Source organism: Lepus europaeus, chromosome 11 (genome assembly GCF_033115175.1).
Source record: "Lepus europaeus isolate LE1 chromosome 11, mLepTim1.pri, whole genome shotgun sequence".
NCBI classification, from domain to species: domain Eukaryota; kingdom Metazoa; phylum Chordata; class Mammalia; order Lagomorpha; family Leporidae; genus Lepus; species Lepus europaeus.
In genome coordinates this window covers 64,254,806-64,274,633 of record NC_084837.1, presented here as the reverse complement: position 1 = coordinate 64,274,633, position 19,828 = coordinate 64,254,806, and the positions used below count along the sequence as shown (strand labels likewise).

General features: G+C 51.4%; 1 protein-coding gene across 1 annotated transcript in view; it reads left to right on the top strand.

Annotated features, from left to right (window-relative positions):
- Positions 1 to 19,828, top strand: part of VPS39 (VPS39 subunit of HOPS complex) — a 50,412-nt gene that overhangs the window by 28,706 nt on the left and 1,878 nt on the right. The window contains exons 11-24 of the mRNA XM_062205711.1: positions 1,697 to 1,826; positions 9,424 to 9,566; positions 11,468 to 11,611; positions 12,058 to 12,199; positions 12,342 to 12,428; positions 12,937 to 13,010; positions 13,279 to 13,377; positions 14,346 to 14,463; positions 14,814 to 14,942; positions 15,528 to 15,630; positions 15,817 to 15,862; positions 17,727 to 17,876; positions 17,997 to 18,131; positions 18,357 to 18,448. Of these exons, the coding sequence (XP_062061695.1) occupies positions 1,697 to 1,826; positions 9,424 to 9,566; positions 11,468 to 11,611; positions 12,058 to 12,199; positions 12,342 to 12,428; positions 12,937 to 13,010; positions 13,279 to 13,377; positions 14,346 to 14,463; positions 14,814 to 14,942; positions 15,528 to 15,630; positions 15,817 to 15,862; positions 17,727 to 17,876; positions 17,997 to 18,131; positions 18,357 to 18,448 (1,592 nt within the window). The remainder of the gene's footprint in view (positions 1 to 1,696; positions 1,827 to 9,423; positions 9,567 to 11,467; positions 11,612 to 12,057; positions 12,200 to 12,341; positions 12,429 to 12,936; positions 13,011 to 13,278; positions 13,378 to 14,345; positions 14,464 to 14,813; positions 14,943 to 15,527; positions 15,631 to 15,816; positions 15,863 to 17,726; positions 17,877 to 17,996; positions 18,132 to 18,356; positions 18,449 to 19,828) is intronic.

Here is a 19,828-nt window from a genome sequence, read left to right as displayed (position 1 = left end):
CTGGCGCTGCGGCTCACTAGGCTAATTCTCCGCCTATGGTGCCAGCACCCAGGGTTCTAGTCCCGGTTGGGGCTCCGGATTCTGTCCAGGTTGCTCCTCTTCCAGTCCAGCTCTCTGCTGTGGCCCGGGAGGGCAGTGGAGGATGGCCCAAGTGCTTGGGCCCTGCACCCCAAGGGAGACCAGGAGGAAGCACCTGGCTCCTGGCTTCGGATCGGTGCAGTGTGCCGGCTGTAGCAGCCATTTAGGGGGGTGAACCAATGGAAAAGGAAGACCTTTCTCTCTGTCTCTCTCACTGTCCACTCTGCCTGTCAAAAAAAAAAAAAAGAAGAAGAAAAAGAAAAAAGAAATAGATTAGAGAGTGAGCATTTGTCCCACCAGGTAGGATGCTGGTTAGGACATCCGCATCCCACGTCAGAGTGCAGTGTCTGGCTCTAGCTCCTGACTCCAGCTTCCAACTAATGTGGACCCTGGGAGGCGGCAGTGATAGCTCAAGTAGCTGGATTTCTGCTGCCCACATGGGGAGACCTGGGTTGAGTTGCTAGCTCCTGGCTTTGGCTCCCAAGTTGTTGTGGGCATTTCGGAGTAAACCAGTAGATGGAGCTCTTTTTTGTTTGTTTGTTTCTTTTCCTTTCTTTTATTTCCTTCCTTCCTGCTTCCTGCTCCATTTCCAATCCAGCTTCAGGGTGATGTACCTGGGAAAGCAGCAGATGATGGCACAGGTGCTTAGGCCCCTGCCACCCATGTGGGAGACCCGGATGGAGTTCCTGGCTTCTGGCTTCAGTCTTGTCTAGCTGTGGCTATTGGTGACCAGTTGGGGAAGGAACCCACAGATGGAAGATCTCTTTCTCTCTCTCTTCCCTCCCTCCTTCTCTCTTCATCTTCCCCTGTCACTATGCATATTTTTTGAATAAGTCAGTAAATAAATACTTAAAAAGAGATATTCTAAAGAACAAAATTAAATTAGATCAAGACTAGTTAAAAGGGATATAAGAAAAAAAGGTTATTAAGGAAGAAACAAAGCTAACAATAGCTGTATTTCTTTGGCCCGTGTTGTGAACAGATTTTCCCAGCTACTCTGGCCGTGCCAGGTGTCTCCTCCCTAGCACGTGTGCCCTCCCATCATGACAGGCCCCTGCACATGCACTGTTCCCTTTGCCAGGAGCACACCCTCCTCTCGCCCTCCCTTCTGTTGCCTGCCCACACTGGCTCAGATGATTCCAGCTCCTCCTGTCTGTTTCAGTTTAGGGCCCTCTTAGACTTACCACACAGACTGGATTGGTTCTCCCTCCCACATGCTTCTGTCATCCCTCTTAACCTGTTTCATCTTGATTTTTGTTTGTTTTTAAACTGAACTCTAGACTTTATTCCTATTTGGTAGGTTTTTCCATGAATGTCCATTTGTCAGTTCCTGGATCCATTCCAGAAATCCCATTGCAGTGCTTTGCTGTGTGTCCTTAGTGTCCCTTGGGGACCACTTCTTCATCTTTCCTTGCTCTTCATGACCTTGGCAGTTCTCTGGAGTACTGGTTAGGCATGGAGCAAAAACCGTGCTGCATTTCAATTGTATGGTTACTTAGCAGTCTTATGTTTTTTGTACACTTTGGTGTCTTTAGCTCCTAGGATACTGTCTCTCACCTAGAGTGAACTAAGTATTTCTTGAGTGAGTGAGCTCTTACCATTTCTGCTCTCTTATTAGGAAATGAAAGATGATTCCGACAGTGAAAAGCAGCAGCAAATCCATCACATCAAGAACTTGTATGCCTTCAACCTCTTCTGCCAGAAGCGCTTTGATGAGTCCATGCAGGTCTTTGCTAAGCTTGGCACAGGTAACAAGTGGGTGTGGCTTGCTGGTAAGGAACTAACGCACAGAAAGGAGAGGCAGAAATGACAGCGGATTTCTGAGAATGGGCGCAGCTTATGCTCTTCTGCGTTGGTCCTCAAAGCTAGCATTGGGCGCCCAAGTGGTTCTGTGTTTATAGTCCCAATCCTGTGAGTCTGGCTTCCCCCACAGCTGCAGACTTCCAGTGTTCCCGAATGGTTTGCCCTCACCCTTAGGTTGGGATGACAGGAAAGCATTCAGTACAACCAAAGTGGATTTGGTCATTTAGCGTTTACTGAATGCTGTTCCCTCAACCTCAGCCAGTGTGAACTGTGGCTGCTTCCTGTACCAGTTAAGATTCTTGGCTGTGAGCAACAGAAAACAGTATGGGATAATTCAAGCAGAATCAGGGTTAGTGAAGCAGGGCTTTTGGAATATTAGGGATATGGCATTTGGAGAGACCCATAAAATTGATGGAAGATGAGGCTCAGGACTAGGTGGGAACAGAGGGATTTCTGGGGCCCCTCCAAGCAGGAAGCTACACACTGATCACTTAGTGTCCAGGGCAGGCTGGGTAGTCATCCACTGGCATAGCCACTTCCTTAGTTACCACTTCTACCAGCTCTGCTGTTGTTTAATCCTTAACAAAAACTGCCCCCAACTAGTGCAATAGCTATCCTTGTAACAAAGTCACCCCAAAACTTACCTCTTGGGATCTGTTGGCTAGAACTGGGGAGGGGCTCCACTGGGCAGTTCTTGCTTCAGGCCTCATGTGGTTGCAGTTTTGTGTCAGTGGGGCTACTGTCATTTAAAGTCTCTACTGGGCTAGAGGGATCCACTAGATCCATTTCTCTTGGCTGACAAATTAATGCTGGATAGGATCCGATCGGGTCTTTCCACAGAGCTGCTTGAGTGTCCTCATTCATGGCTGACTTTTCCCAGAGGGCACAATCAAAGTACTTCTTGTGACTGTCACTTCTGCTGTGTTCTGTTGGTTTACAAGTGTTCTTCCAGGTTCAAGGCAAGGGAACACAGACTCCATCTCTTTTTTTAATTTTTGAAATATTGGTGTATTCATTTGAAAGGCAGAGCAACAGAGAGAAAAAGGAAGAGAGAGAGAGAGAGAGAGAGATCTTCCACCCACTGGTTTATTCCCCAAATGCCCCCACAACAGCCAGGTCTGGGCCAGGCTGAAGCCAGGAGCTGGGAATTCCATCAGGGGTCCAAGCACATGGGCCATCTCCTGTTGCCTTCCCAAGTGCAATAGCTGGAGGCTGGATCGGAACTAGAGTAGCCAGGACTCAAACTGACACTCTGATAAGGGAAGCCTACATCACAACCAGTGGCTTAATCTACTGTACCACAATGCTAGCCCCTTTTTTTAGTTTTTGGAAATAATTTCTTAGACATATAGGAAGAGCTCCTATCCACCGATTCTCTCCCCCAGTGCTCGTAATAGCTAGGTCTGGACTGAAGCTGGGAACCAGGAACTTGATCTAGGTCTCTGCATGAGTGGTAGGGACCCAATACCTTGAGCCATTACCTGCTGCCTCCCAGGATCTGCATTGGCAGGAAGCTGGAGTCAGGAAGTGGAGCTGGGAATGAAACCCACACACTCCAGCATGAGCTGCAGGTGCCCTACCTGGTGTCGTAACTGCCAGGCTGAACGCTTGCCTCAGACGTCACGTCTCAATAGAGGAGTACCTGCTCCGTGAGAGGAACGGGTGGAGTGGGATCTGTGTTGGCGTGTGCTTGTCATGCTTATCTCCCTTGCTCAAGATGAAGAGGCTGTGGCAGCCAGGATTAGGCGGTGCTCCCACTCCCAGGCTGCCCCGGGGTGAGGAGAGAGGTGAGGCCATCCTCTGCTTCTGAAGACAGGCTGGGTAGAGGAGCTGTTCTCCCACCAGGACTACACTTGGCGCGTCTGTGAGTCTGTTTGTTGTCACTATGGCAAAAACCAGGGCGCTAACGTGTGAAGAGAAAAAGGTTTATTTAGCTCACAGTTTTAAAGGCTTGAAGTCCAAGATGAGGTGGCCCCATGGGTTCAGCCTCCGGTGCAGGCCTTCTGGGTACATCACCAGATGGCAGATGGCGTTATTGTGTGAGAGGGAGAGAGCCATCATGTGACAAGACGGGAGGCAAAAGAGATTCAGGGCAGGTTTGCTCTTTGAGTAATAACCTGCTCTCACAGGAACTAACCGAATCCCTTGAGAACCACCTTAATCCCTCTGAGTGTGGTGCCCCCCGCCAGTGACCCCCACCTTTACCAGGCCCCACCTCACAAAGGTTCCGCAACCTCAGCAGCCCCATTCTGGGGACCAGGCTGCCAGCACATGAAGCTTTGGGGGACAGATTCACACCATACCCACACCGTGGCAGTGGAAGAGGAATGGATTGATGAGTGTGGGCAGCCTACAAGTGATACAAGCCTGACCTCCTCCTCCTCCAGATGAGCTTAATAACTGGGGCATTGTTTTCAGTGCACCACCAGCTCCTCGTGCATAGTAAGTAGAACTTCTGTAATAGCTTGATTCGTTTTCCATGTACCGGTAATACTCATACCCCAGCCCTGAAGCTTTAAAGCCAGGCCTGATGAAGCAACTGCTTTTTAATTTATTTATTCCCTCCCCCCCACCTTTTAAAAATACTTATTATTTGAAAGGCAGAACATCAGAGGGAGAGGGAGAGGGAGAGAGACAGAGAGAGAGAGAGATCTTATTTCTACTTGTTCACTCCCCAAATGGCTACAATAGCCAGATGTGGACCAGGCCAAAGCCAGGAGCTAAGAACTCCACATGGGTCTCCCTCATGAATGCCATCCACTGTCTCCCCAGGTACATCAGCAGGGAGCTGGATCATAAGCTGAGCAGCCAGGACACAAACCAGCACTCCAGTATGGTTTGTCCACGTCACAGGGAGTGGCTTAAACCACTGTGCCACAGTGCTGGCCCTCAGTAACACCCTTTTGCTATACATTGAGGTATAGGCATGTTTGCTGCAATGCCTTGTGTATGGCCCTGAGAAATCTCACATTCTATCAAACATGCCTGTGAAAAATAACAGGGCTCAGGGAAATGTTAAGGTTGGAGCATTCCACTCAGTCTGTGCGACTTTGTAAGCACAGCACTGATAAAAACTATAAAAACCCCACTGGAATCACACTTCCGCTGGTGCTGGTCCCAGTGAGGTAGTCCTTGGAAACTGGGCGGAGGGAGGGGGAGATGTGCTTCTTCCTTTGGAATGCAGATCTTTGAAGACATTTGCTTTTGATAGAAACCAGCTTGAACAAAATACAAAATCTGGGAGCTGACATTGTGGTGTAACAGGTTAAGCCACCACCTATAATGCTGGCATCCCTATGGGTGCCAGCTCAAGTCCCAGCTGCTCCACTTCTGGTCCAGCTCTGCTAATGGGCCTGGAAAAGCAGCAAAAGATGGCCCAAGTCCTTGGGCAGCTGTGCCCAGATAAATCTTGTGGCTCTTGGCTTCTGCCTGGCTCAGGCCTGGCTATTGCAGCCATTTGGGGAGTGAACCAACAGATGGAAGATATATATATATATATATATATATATATATATATATATATATATATATATATCCCTATCTCTATCTGTAACTCTGCCTTTAAATAAATAAAATATATCTTTTTTTAAAAAAGAAAATATGATTCTGGCTACAGACTTTTTCTTAAAGATTTATGTATTTACTTGAGAGGCAGAGTTACAGAGAGAGGGAGAGACAGAGAGGCTTTCCATCCACTGGTTCACTCCCCAAGTGGCCACAATAGTCAAAGCTGGGCCCATTTAGAGCCAGGAGCCAGGAGCTTCTTCTAGGTCTCCCACATGAATATAGGGGCCCAGTTACTTGGGCCATCTTCTGCTGCTTTCCCAGGTGCATTAGCAAGAAGCTAGATCAGAAGTGGAGCAGCTGAGGCTTGAACCAACACCCATGTGGGATGCTGGCACTACAGGCAGCAGCCTTACCTGCTATGCCACAGAGCCAGCCCCAATAATACTCTTTCTCTCTCTCTCTCTTTTTTTTTTAAGATTTACTTTATTTATTTGAAAGTCAAGGTTACAGAGAGAGGTAGAAACAAGGAGAGAGGTCTTCCATCCGCTGGTTCACTCCCCAGATGGCCTCAAGAACCAGAGCTGTGCCAACCCGAAGCCAGGAGCTAGGAGCTTCTTCCGGGTCTCCCATGTGGGTGCAGGGACCCAGGGACTTGGGCCATCTCCTACTGCTTTCCCAGGCCATAGCAGAGAGCTGGATCGGAAGAGGAACAACTGAGAGTAGAACCGGTGCCCATATGAGATGCCAGCGCTTCAGGCCAGGGCTTTAACCCTCTGTGCCACAGCACTGCCCCCGCCCCCCCCCCCGCCCCCCATAATACTCTTTTAAGTGAAATTAAGCTTACTTTTATTCTGCAGTTGAAGGAATTCTGCACTGCCTCCAGAATTGCCCTGTTATAAATAATGCTTTCTGTATCTCTTCATACTTACGGTGCTTCCTCCTCCTCCCATCTTTTGGATTCTTTTCTTTTTTCTTTCTTTCTTTCTTTATTTATTTATTCTTAAGATTTGTTTGTTTATTTGAAAGGCAGAGTTATTGGGAGCAGAGGCAGAGAGAGAGGTCTTCCATCCCCTAGTTCACTCCCCAAATGACCACAACAGCCAGAGCAGGGCCGATTCGAAGCCAGGAGCTTCTTCTGGGTTTCCCATGTGGGTGCAGGGGTCCAAGGCCTTGGGCCATCTTCCACTGCTTTCCCAGGCCATAGCAGAGAGCTGGATCAGAAGTGGAGCAGCTGGGTCTTGAACCGGCACCCATATGGGATGCCGGCACTGCAGACAGCGGCTTTACCTGCTATGCCACATCACCAGTCCTGGATTATTTTCTTGGGATAAATTTCTAGAAGTGGGATTAGTGGTGGTAATAATAATAGACAGAATTAAAAAGGAAGGAATGTCCAACATGGGAAGCAGTCCACACAGCAGACTCCTAGAATGACATTTGCTGTAACACTCTGACCTCAGGATCAACTCTTAAAGCTTCCTGGTCTGGCTGAAAGGCCTGGGAGAGTGTTTCCGGCAGGGAAAGCCAAGACTCTGGCAGAAAATATCCTCCATGAAGGATCTCTGTGAGTGAGACCCCAGTGGGAAGAAGGGGCCATCAAAGAGGATGTACTTTTCTCTGAAGAGAGGAGAGAACTTCCGCTTTGCTTATGGTCTTGTCCAAGTACTGATGGAGTTTGTGGTCACAGAAGGCTTCCATAGCCTTGGCAGCTCATGGCAAGAGCTCGGGTGATCACTGATGTCATAAATAAGAGTGTCAATTGTTAAATGAACAACGGAAGTCACTGTGCACTTACTCCCCATGTAGGACCTCTGTCCTTAATGAGCTGTACTATGAGAATTAACTGCAAAACTTGTTCTCAAACTGTGCTCTATATGTTGTGTCGGGGAGGGGGGGAGTGCAAGCTGTTGAAATCTTTACTTAGTATAGAGTTGGTCTTCTGTATAAAAAGTTAAACTAAAAATGAACCATAATGAAGAATGGGATAGGAGAGCAAGTAGGAGGTGGGACGGGAGTCGGGGTGGGAGGGTGGGGAAAAGAAGCTCTATATTCCTAAAGCTGTACCTATGAAAACTGCATTCATTAAATAAAAGCCTTAAAAAAAAAAGAAGTAGGATTAGTGGGTCCAAGTATTTTTTTTCCTAATTGAGACAGCAAGAATCATTGCCTTAGCAGAAGGGTCATTGAGTTTCACAGTATTGCAGCCACTGGGTAGTACCATGTAAAAATAATGGTTTTGCTAATTGAATGAATATAAAAATGTCACACACACATTGTTGGATGAGTCAAAGGGGCAGAGGGGTCCCCTCCTTGACATTGATTTCCTGAGCATACCCTGTGATGAGTCACAGCCGCCGTGTCTGAGCAGGTGCCTCCAGATCACGTCTAGTTACTACCTAGACGCTGGAACACGCACGGGCTGCTCAGTATGAAAGAGTCCTTCTCATTTCTGGTTTCAGATCTCAGCACTCATGCTTTCTCATGGGTGGCACCAGATGCTCGACTAGAACCCCGAGAAGAGGGGTTTGAGAAAAGTCATCTTTAGCTTTATAGCTCCCATGAGCAGGAAGATACATGGAACAGGGTAGAAGCGGGTGCTGAGGGCCAGGTGACCACAAAGCACACAGCATCCCACAGAACCAGTGCAGCCTGAGCTGTTTGCTCAGATCCCCGCTGCAGGTGCAGGGCTCTGCAGCCCGCCTGACTGCCCTGTGCTGTTACAGACATCTGTGAGGTCTGCACGATGGCAACATAGCCTGAGAAGCCAAAAAAAAAGCCACATATAATGTATGTCATTCTGATTTGTAATATAGCAGAACATTTTCCCACTTGTAGTTTTCTTTTGGCAGTTATTCTGTGCATTTACCAAATAAATCAGATTTTGTTGCCAATTTGTTTTATGCAATCAATGTATTAACATCTTGCCATTTATATTACAATTATATTCTCTGACCTGTTGTCTGGAAATTTTTTTTCCTACTAATATTACTCTTTTGACATGTTGATTTTTTATTATTAAGTCTCTTATACTTTTCTACTTCAGTATCACCCATTTTTCCTTGGACATAGTTTTTCTAGTACTTTCAGAGCATTGATAAATGCTCAGTTCTGCTTCTGCGTATGCATTTCTGTCTTGGAATACAGAGCCATGCCATTTTGTGACATTTTAGTTGACTGTGACATGTACAGGACTCAAGTCATAGATGTGTAGCTAATTTTTTTTTTTAAGATTTTGTTTATTTATTTGAGAGGTAGAGTTAGGGAGAGACAGAAAGGTCTTTAATCTGCTGGTTCACTCCCCAAAAGGCCATATTGGCCAGAGCTGGGATAATCCGAAGCTAGGAACCGGGAGCTTCTTCTGGGTCTCCCACACGGGGGGCAGGGGCCCAAACACTTTGGCCATCCTCCACTGTTTTCCCAGGCACATTAGCAGGGAGCTGGATTGAAGAGGAGCAGCCGGGACACGAACCAATGCCCATATGGGATGCCAGCCCTGCAGGAGGAGGCTCAGCCTACTGTGCCATAGCATCAGCCCAGCTTATTAGGGTTTTATGAGCTTAGAGTCACTCCTTGTAAAAAGTCAGTGTGGAGGCCGGCGCCGCGGCTCACTAGGCTAATCCTCCGCCTTGCGGCGCCGGCACACCGGGTTCTAGTCCCGGTCAGGGCACCGATCCTGTCCCGGTTGCCCCTCTTCCAGGCCAGCTCTCTGCTGTGGCCCGGGAGTGCAGTGGAGGATGGCCCAAGTTCTTGGGCCCTGCACCCCATGGGAGACCAGGAGAAGCACCTGGCTCCTGCCATCGGATCAGCGCGGTGCGCCGGCTGCAGCACGCCAACCGCAGCGGCCATTGGAGGGTGAACCAACGGCAAAAGGAAGACCTTTCTCTCTGTCTCTCTCTCTCACTGTCTACTCTGCCTGTCAAAAAAAAAAAAAAAAAGTCAGTGTGGAATTCATTTTGCTAGGGTAATCGACTTGTTTTACTTCATCCTTACGTAGCTGGGCTCCTTCTCGAAGACTCTCGTTTGCCCTTCCCACAGATCCCACCCATGTGATGGGCCTGTACCCTGACCTGCTGCCCACAGACTACCGGAAGCAGTTGCAGTATCCTAACCCATTGCCTGTGCTCTCCGGGGCTGAATTGGAGAAGGCTCACCTGGCTCTGATTGACTACCTGACACAGGTAGGCATGATACAGGGGTGTATAGAGGAGTTAACCTGGACATTGTGGTACCTGTGACTCCACCGGCATTCCATAGGGAGTGCTGTTAAAGTCTGCAGGAGGCAGTTTCTTTCTGTTGCTGCTTCCAGCTTAATAGCATTGAGCTATTGGTCAAAGCCTGATACCAGAAACCACACTCAGTTCCTAGTAAATTCACACTAAGCTGTTAAAGAAACTGAAAAGGTACATTTTAGTTGACAAAGTATGCTATTTTTCTTTTCATTTAAAAAAATGTTTATTTCATCTAGGCAGATGTGACAAAGAAGTAGAAAGACAGAGACCATCTGCTGGTTCACCCCCCAGATGCCCACGATGGCCGGGGCTGGGCCAGTTCAAAGCCTTGGACTCCATCCAGGTCGCCCACATGGGTGGCAGGGGCCCAAGCAGCTGAGCCATCATCTGCCACCTCCCAGGACATATCAGCGGGGAGCTGGATAGGAAGGAGAGGCTGGGATTCAAAGCAGCACCCCAATAAGGGATGTAGGCATCACAAGCTGAGGCTTAACCCACCCTACCACAAGGCTTGCCTGGTTGTTTTTGAAACTTCTTTGTACTATGCATGATTTGAGGAAAAATACTTGTTGAAAACACAGAAAATAGAAAAACACAGGAACACAAATCACCTATAACTCTACCACTCAGAGCTAAGTAACTAATGTTCTAGTGTTGTCCTTTTGGGCTTTTTAAAATTTTTATTTGCTTGAAAGGCAGAGAGCCAGTGACAGAGAGATCTTTGATTCACTGGTTTTCTCTCTAATGCCTATAACATGTGGAGTGGGGCCAGGCTGAAGCCAGGAGCCTGGAACTCCATCCTGGTCATCCACGTGGGTGGCAGGGACCCAAGGGCTTGTGCCATCATCTCCTGCCTCCCTGGGTGTGCATTAGCAGGCACCTGCATTGGAAACAGAGACAGGACTCAAACCCACTCACTCTGGTACAGGCTGCAGGCGTTCTGAGCAGTATCTTAGCCACTGTGCCAAATTCCCATCCTCCCTTATAGGCTTTTTTATGTATTTGTGAATTAGCTTTTATATATTTATTGGCTTATTTATTGCAAACAGAGCTCAAACTATTGTTTTATAGCTTATTTGTTAAAAATTTAGCCCTGTACTGGCAAAGCCCTTGTCAGTAAGTATTCTGATGTAACATGTTTGGGGTGAGGGGAGGTAGTTAGACTTTAAGCTTTTTCAGTGTAAGGAGCAGATAAGTGATAAGATAAGCAGATAAATTCACTGCTAAAGTCATCGGCAAATTTAAGATCATCATTCAAGCCTCTCAACCCCGGATTGCCGTCACGGCAGGGGAGCCTTTCTTTCCTTTGCACCCATCCGGTGTGGGGGACCTTACTAAGATTTTTTTCTCTTCAGTGTTGTGCAGACCTTCGTAAGGGGTCTCTGGGTGAGCACTGGTGACCTGGGAGTGGGCTGGCAGGGTTGTCGTGCCACTGTGTCTACTCTCTGCGTCAGGGCCGATGGGTGCCCGCAGGTTGGTCAGGTCTGTGTTGGCGTTTCCCTGACACTGAGCCCCAGAGGTGCCCAGCTGCGGCTGCCCACCTGCCAGAACACCCAGACTTGCCTCTGCCTGCACACTGCCCTCCTGTGCCGAGCAGACAAAGGTGCCTGGCCAGTGAAGTGGTCGGCACGTGCCTCCTGGGTAGTAAGTACCCAGTGGACACTTGTCTTCCTCGTCACTGTTGCTGTGGCAGTTTGGCAGTTTTGGTCCCTGACAGAAATCAGCTGCTACTGTGAGATCGAGCTTGGTAGGCATGAGCGGACTTGGAGGTATTCAGAGTGACTCGGTAGCTCAGGTGACAAAGGAAGACTTGTTCATGGCCTTGACCCCCCCATTTCTGGCCTTGGCAGAAACGGAGTCAATTGGTAAAGAAGCTGAACGATTCTGACCACCAGTCCAGCACCTCCCCACTCATGGAAGGCACGCCCACGATCAAGTCCAAGAAGAAGCTGCTGCAAATCATTGACACCACCCTGCTCAAGTGCTACCTGCACGTGAGTGCCCTGAGCACTGTGGGAAATGCAAGGGAGGACGGCACTGGGGTGGGGGTGGGGATTGCGCTGCCACCAGGAAGAACCAAGCTGTGATTCTGTGATGATGGGATCCACCCGGCTTCTCTGAAGCCTGTGAGGTTCTTAGAAGTTGGAGGTCGAGGCAGGAGCTGGATCCAGCAGATTCAGTGGGCTCTTCTGCTCTAGCTAGTGCTACAGGTCAGCAAGGACAGCATCGCTCCAAGAAAATTCTTCTCCCCCGCAGAGCATTAGAACCCCTCGTGTCCGAGGGCATGAGGCTCTGAGAGCCGCCGCCTGTTGTCCTGCCGAAGGGTTGCTTGCTGCCTCTTGCTTGTGTTGCACCCCGGCTTCTCAGGCTGGAGCAGGCCTGGACCAGGGAAGGGTGGGGCTTACCAGGCTCCTCCCACTGAGGTCCTGCTCGCCTGCAGACCAACGTGGCCCTGGTGGCGCCCTTGCTGCGTCTGGAGAACAATCACTGCCACATCGAGGAGAGCGAGCACGTGCTGAAGAAGGCCCACAAGTACAGCGAGCTGATAATCCTGTACGAGAAGAAGGGGCTGCACGAGAAAGGTGCCGCGGGAGGGGCGGGGCCATGTGGGGAGGGGAGGGGAGGGGCCGGGCGGGGCGGGCCTCTACGATGGCAGGGAAGCCCACTCCGGGCTGGGAATCTCGGGGAAGAAGCCCCTGACCTTGCTCCTGGGCTTCACGCCAGCTCTGCAGGTGCTCGTGGACCAGTCCAAGAAAGCCAACTCCCCGCTGAAAGGCCATGAGAGGACAGTGCAGTACCTGCAGCATCTGGGTAAGGCCAGCTTTTCTAAAATGTATCTTTATTTATTGGAGAGGCAAGGGAGTGCCAGACAGCGCTACCTTCCTCTGGTTTACTCCCCAAATGTCTGCCAGGGATAGGCTAGACCAAAACCAGGAGCTTGGAAATCCTTCTGGGTCTCCCAAGTGGGTGGCAGGAACCCAGCCACTTGAGCCATCACCTGCAGCCTCCCAGGGGGTGCATGATCAGGAAGCTGGATCAAGATTCAAACATGGGCACTTAACCGCCAGGCCAAACGCCTGCCCCAAGGTCAGCTTCCTGTTCAGAGGAAGCTGATCTCCCTCCATCTCTGCTTCTGGCTGGTGGGTGCCCTCCACCTGTGTTCCTCCAGTTGGCATGGGCGTCCCTCTCTGGTGGAACCATGACAGCCACTCTGCATGTAACCACCTCGCAGAGCCAGCTGCCCGAGCGGCTGTGGCTTGGACCTGCCTGCCCCGGCAGGATGGCCTTCAATGCTGCTAAGTCCTGCCTCTTCCTCTAGGCACAGAAAACCTGCACCTGATTTTTTCCTACTCAATGTGGGTGCTGAGAGACTTCCCAGAAGATGGGCTGAAGGTAGGTGGCGGGAGTCCCTGGGGTTTATCTGAACCCAGTTGGCCCTGCTTTACTTGAAACAGCGGCAGACAGAGGAAGGATTCACGCGGTTTCTTGGAGTTTGCAAGGGTACCTGGGAAACGGGGCAACAGGGGACCCTGTGGCCTAGTGTGTCCTACACAGACTAGCTACAGGTGCCTTCTGTGTGTCCGGCTGATCCATGCTGTGGCGTGTGTGTGTGTGTGTGTGTCTGTGTCTGTACTGAGATGAGCCTGGGTTGTTCTTACAGATATTTACTGAAGATCTCCCAGAGGTGGAGTCTCTGCCACGCGATCGGGTGCTCAGCTTCCTAATAGAGAATTTTAAGGGGCTGGCTATTCCTTATCTGGTAAGCTGTTTTGATTTGCCACTACAAAGCCCCGCAGGCTCCTAGTGAAGAAGATCCTAGGAGACCAAGCTGGAAATGTTACTTTTGTCAACACCTTCTAAGTCTAGGTCAGGTATAGGGGGAATAAAAGAATGATATATTTTTTTCAAGATTTATTTTATTTATTTCAAAGTCAGAGTTACACAGAGAGAGGAGAGGCAGAGAGAGAGAGAGAGAGAGAGAGAGAGAGAGAGAGAGAGAGAGGTCTTCCATCTGCTGGTTCACTCCCCAGTTGGCTGCCAAAGCCAGGAGTCAGGAGCCAGGAGCTTCTTCTAGGTCTCCCATGCTGGTGCAGGGGCCCAAGGACTTTGGCATCTTCCACTGCTATCCCAGGCCATAGCAGAGAACTGGATGGGAAGTGGAGGTGCCGGTTCTAGGACCGGCTGCTAGCATATGGGATGCTAGCACTGCAGGTTGGGGCTTTAACCCACTGCGCCACAGCGCTGGCCCCACTGTTCCTCTTCTAATCCAGCTCCCTGCTAATGCACCTGGGAAAGGAGTGGAAGATGGCCCGAGTACTTTATTTATTTATTTGAAAGGTAGTTAGTGAGAGAGTTGCCTTGGGTCACTCCCCAAATGGCCATAATGGCAGGGCTGTGCCAAGCCAAAGCCAGGAGCCTGGAACTCCATTCTAGTCTCCCACATGGGTACAGGGGCCCAAACCCTTGGCCATCATCTGCTGCCTTCCCAGATGCATTAGCAGGGAGCTGGATCTGATCAGAAGCAGAGCAGTTGGGACTCAAATCCATGCTCCATTATGAGGTGTCGGTGGTGCAGGCAGTGGCCAAACCCGCTGTACTACAACGCTAGCCCCTCGTGATGATTTGAGCGGAACTGTCCCTCTGTCATCTCGGCAGTGATGTCAGGGGCTAACCTGGGTGTGGGGGAGCGGAAGAGAGGGTATGAGGCAGCTGCACCTCTCACCTCAGGAGCACATCATCCACGTGTGGGAGGAGACCGGCTCGCGGTTCCACAACTGCCTGATCCAGCTGTACTGTGAGAAGGTGCAAGGCCTGATGAAGGAGTATCTCCTGGCCTTCCCCGCAGGTACCGGTCACGGGCAAGGCCGGCCCAGCCGTGGGGAAGTCCCCGAGCGCTGCTGGGCCCCTCTGCACGTCCCTGGGGTGGGGAGGGCGGAAGGAGCAGCTCGGTCTGTGAGCTGGACGGCTGTGCCTGTGAGAAGCAGGTTTGCCTCCCGGGGTTTCTCTGCTCAGCTGCTTGGGTTATTTTTAACCCTGGGCTGATGCAGGCCTGTAAATTCAAAGAAGTTCCTGGAAGGTGCCATAGTGGAGGCCTCTGGAATCCTGTGGTTGCACCATCGCTCCCTGCCCCCTTCCTCTTGAGGAGCCCACTTTGCTGCCCGGCAGCCCCATTTCACGATGGGCATGCTCCTACAGGCAAAACCCCGGTCCCTGCTGGAGAGGAGGAGGGGGAGCTGGGAGAATACCGGCAGAAGCTCCTTATGTTCCTGGAGATCTCCAGCTACTACGACCCAGGGCGGCTCATCTGTGATTTCCCTTTCGATGGTGAGTGTCTGGCTTAAGGCCGGAAGCCAGTGAGGCGGGGGTGGGCCAGAGCTGCTAGCGCCGCACCCCCGCCTCCCACAGGGGGCCTGGGCAAGCCGGGCGTTCCAGGGTCCTGCTCCCTGAAGACTCACTGTGGAACCGTGACTAAGAGAACTCTTTTTTTCCCTGGGTTTCTGGCTGTGAACCACTTGCTAGGTGATAGCCAGCGTGCAACCTGTTAATTGATTCAGAATGTGTTTTTGGCCAGGTTTGTTGCTAGCAGTTTTTGTAGCCTGACATAATGTGTCTGAAAAAGACACATTGATGTGATGTACAGGCACTGGACAGGAGTGCTGCGTGGGTGGGCGGGAGACGGTTCTGCCCCTGGCTGTTGCGCGCTTCCACTGAAGGACAGGATGGAGCCCCTCCTCCAAAAGCCCCTCCCCGCCTTCCCACACTGAAGTGATTTTCTCCTTGGGAAAAAAGCCCAAGCGATGACAGTCAAACAGAGCTGCCTCTTCTCTTGCCTCGGCCCCATTGCTGCCCCGCGGAGTGCCTGCCCTGTCTCGCACGGCGGGGATGGGTACTCAGCGCCTTCCTCCCTAGGCCTGCTGGAGGAACGAGCTCTGCTGCTGGGGCGCATGGGGAAGCACGAGCAAGCTCTCTTCATCTACGTGCACGTCCTGAAGGACACCAGGATGGCCGAGGAGTAAGTTGGCCCTCGCCTCCCACCTCCCCAGAGCCTGCACAGAGGGCCCCGAGAGGTGAGCGGCAGGAGAGGCTAAGCAGGCCACTGCCTACTCTGCCGTGGGACCAGGGATCCCTGGTGTTGGCTGTAATGAGCCTCGTGGGTGGCCTGTCCCCGTGCCTGCCCTCACCAGTTTCTCCCTTGCAGGTACTGCCACAAACACTATGACCAAAACAAAGACGGCAACAAAGATGTAAGTAGTGGCCCTGCCCAACTAGCGGTGTGCCTGCCCCTGCCCCTGCCCCAGCCCCAGACCTGGCCACCAGCAGCACTGGGTGTGTTGCTGCCTGAGCTGGGGCTGGATCGGAGTGCTGACTGCCGTGTGCATGAGGCGCCGACAGGTGACCCCACGTCCTCACGTGCTCGGGGTAGTTCTGGGTTACGCCTGCCATCCATGTGATCGTTACTGGCATCCCTGTTCCTTCCCTCACAAGAGTCCTGGTTAGGTTAATAAATCACCCGGTCGGCTTTGCTAAGGGCTCCTGTGTACTGCTCCTGAGTGCACATCGATGTCAATGTCTGCAGACACTGGCTTGTCTGGGGGCGGGGGTGCTGCTGGGAGTCTGGGTATGGACCAGATGCTAACATTGCTCAGGACAGCCCCACGGAAAGGATCCCCAGGCCCAGCACTGTGGTGCTGCCGGTACCAGTAGCAAACAGGGGTCACATCTTGAATGAATTCCTACCTGCCAGAATGTGGGCAGGGTGTCAGCTTTCAGAGCCGCAGGAAGGGAGTGATCCTTTTACTTAGCTTTGTATAAGCCGTGCAATGTTTAACAATACAGAGCATTTGGGTTTTTCCTCTCAAGGAGGAAACCAGTCCTTCAGTCATGTTTTTAATTGATGGCTTGGCATTACCAAGAATTTTTTTTATAAGATTTATTTATTTATTTGAAAGGCAAAGTTAGAGAGAGCCAGAGGCAGAGAGAGAGGGAGGGAGGGAGAGTGAGGGAGGGTACCAGTGCTGTGGTGCAGTGGATTAACACCCTGGCCTGAAGTGCCAGCATCCCATATAGGCGCCGGTTAAAGACCCAGCTGCTGCACTTCCAAACCAGCTCTCTGCTATGGCCTGGGAAAGCAGTAGAAGATGGCCCAAGTCCTTGGGCCCCTGCACCCGTGTGGGAGACCTGGAGGAGGCTCCTGGCTCCTTGGCTTTGGATTGGTTCAGCTCCAGCCATTGTGGTCAATTGGGGAGTGAACCATCAGTTGGAAGACCTCTCTCTCTCTCTCTCTCTCTCTCTCTCTGCCTCTCCTCTCTGTATAACTGACTTTGAAATAAATAAATAAATCTTTAAAAGAAAAGAGAGAGAGGTCTTCCATCTGTGCCACTGGTTCACTCAGTTGGCCGCAACAGCTGGAGCTGCACTGATCCAAAGCCAGGAGCCTCTTCTGAGTCTCCCATGTGGGTGCAGTGGCCCAAGCACTTGGACCATCTTCTACTGCCTTCCCAGGCCATAGGAGAGAGCTGGATTGGAAGTGGAGCAGCCAGGACTCGAACTGATGCTCATATGGGATGCTGGCACTGCAGACAATGGCTTTACCTGCTATGTCACAGCACCAGCCCCATTACCAAGACTGTAAAAGGTGGAACTGATAGGTTTTTCATGCTCCCTGCTGCTGTCACTAGAGACTGGCCATCTTTTTTGTTTTCCCCCTTAAAGATTTATTTACTTATTTACTTATTTATTTAAAAGCTTGAGAGAGAGGGTGAAGGAGAGAAACAGATCTTCCATGCACTGGTTCACTCCCCAAATGGCTGCAACAGCGAGGGCTGGGCCAGGCTGAAGCCAGGAGCCAAGAACTTCATCCAGGTCTCCCACGTTGGTGGCAGGGGCCCCAGTACTTGGGCCATCTTCTGCTACTGTCCCTAGAGCGTTAGCAGGGAGCTGGGTGGGAAGTGGAGCAGCCAGGACTCGCTGGTGTCACGAGCAGCGGTATACCCTGCTGTGCCACAATGCCAGCTCTGAGAGACTGATGACCCTTAGGGTGCCCGGTGCTGGGGGGCGCTGGGAGGGCTGCTGCCAGCCTGACACGGTGGCTGTGTCTGTGTGAGACAGGTGTATCTCTCTCTGCTTCGGATGTACCTGTCGCCCCCCAGCATTCACTGCCTAGGGCCAATTAAGCTGGAGCTGCTGGAGCCACAGGCCAACCTCCAGGCTGCCCTGCAGGTCCTCGAGCTGCACCACAGCAAACTGGACACCACCAAGGTCAGAGGGTGTTTCGGGGGGATGACGGTGTTTGTGAGGAACACAAAGGAGAAGAGCAGGTGGGGACAGGGACTAAGGTCCCCAGCCTCACTCTGTTCCCCTCTCTGTTTCTGTCCCCAGGCCATCAACCTTCTGCCAGCAAACACTCAGATCAATGACATACGCATCTTTCTGGAAAAAGTCTTGGAAGAAAACGCACAAAAGAAACGGTTCAACCAAGTGCTCAAGAACCTTCTCCATGCAGAGTTCCTGAGGGTACGGCCCTTCTAGACGCCAGGGCGGGCTTCTGTCTTTCAGTCTGACAGCTCCCACCTATCCCATTCCGACCCAGGCATGGCCTCATGTGCCTGCACAGCAGTGGCGGGCTTGGTGCTGAGTAACAAATGTGCAAGGCAGCTGTGGGGGCTGAGCCCCCCAGTGCCAGCCTCGGCCCTCCGTGTCTGTGCTACACCATGCAGCGTCTCCCCTGTCTCTCTTCAGGTCCAGGAAGAGCGGATCCTACACCAGCAGGTGAAGTGCATCATCACCGAGGAGAAGGTGTGCATGGTGTGTAAGAAGAAGATTGGGAACAGGTGAGCCTCCTCCACACCAGTGCTCCGACAAGGGGCGGGCGGAGGGGTGGTCCACGGCGAACGCTCGGGATGGATTTCTGCCCTTTAACCAAGGGGGACAGCACAGCCACTGGCTGTCCTGACCGCCCTTGGTCCGGGAGCCTTCAGAGAGCAAGGCGTGACGGCTGTGGGCGGTGGGCAGCCCTGAAGTGTGCGGCACGGGGCTGCTGAGTTCTTGCCCCCAGCGCGGTCTCCCTCTGGCAGCTGGAAGTTCTGATGCAGCCAGGGGGTGTGTGACACAGCTACGTGCTGACAAGCCTCTAGAGCCGGGGTTGGGGAATGTCCGTCCCGTGGGCCGTAGGCGACCCGTGAAATCGTTTGGTCTGGCCCTGCTGAGGCTACCACAGGCAGGACTTGAATTCAGTACATCTATAGCAGATTAATCTTTTAAGTTGATCATTTTATGTGGCCTGCGAATGATGTTACAAATATCCAAATGGCCCCACCTCTGGTCTAAAGGAAGAAAAAGATCTTTCCACCTGCTACTTCATGGCTTGAGTAAAACCCCAAGCCAGCCTTTTCTTTAGACAAACCTTACCTCGCTGTTCTTGGTTAGAATTAACTTGACACAGGTTTGTTTGCTTTAAAATTTATTTTATTGGAGCCGGCGCCATGGATTACTTGGTTAACCCTCCACCTGTGGCACCGGCATCCCATATGGGCACCGAGTTCTAGTCCCGGTTGCTCCTCTTCCAGTCCAGCTCTCTGCTGTGGCCTGGGAGGGCAGTGGAGGATGGCCCAAGTGCTTGGGCCCTGCACCCGCATGGGAGACCAGGAGGAGTCACCCAGCTCCTGGCTTCAGATCTGTGCAGCGCGCCAGCTGTGGTGGCCATTTAGGGAGTGAACCAACAGAAGGAAGACCTTTCTCTCTCTCTTTCTCACTGTCTATAACTCTACCTGTCAAATTAAAAAAAAAATCTTTTAAAAAAATTTTATTTTATTTATTTGAAAGGCAGAGAGAAAAGGACACAGAGATATTTCATCCTCCGGTTCACTCCCCAAATGGCTGCAGTGGCTGGGGCTGGGCCAGGCTGAAGCTGGGAGCCAGGGCTTCTCCTGGGTCTCTCACATGGGTGCAGGGGCCCGAGTACTTGGGCCATCTTCCACTGCTTTCCCAGGTGCATTAACAGGGAGCCGGATTGGAAGTAGAACATCTGGGACTCAAACCAGCACTTATATGGGATGCCAGCCTCACAGGCCTTGGCTTTATCTTCCACACCATAGCGCCACCCCAACACGAGTTCTGATGAACATTAGATCTCATTCAGCCCAAGCTGAGCCCTGGGCTGTGACTAGCACCTCTGCTGTGTGTCGCATTGGTTACTTAATAAGAAATACCCC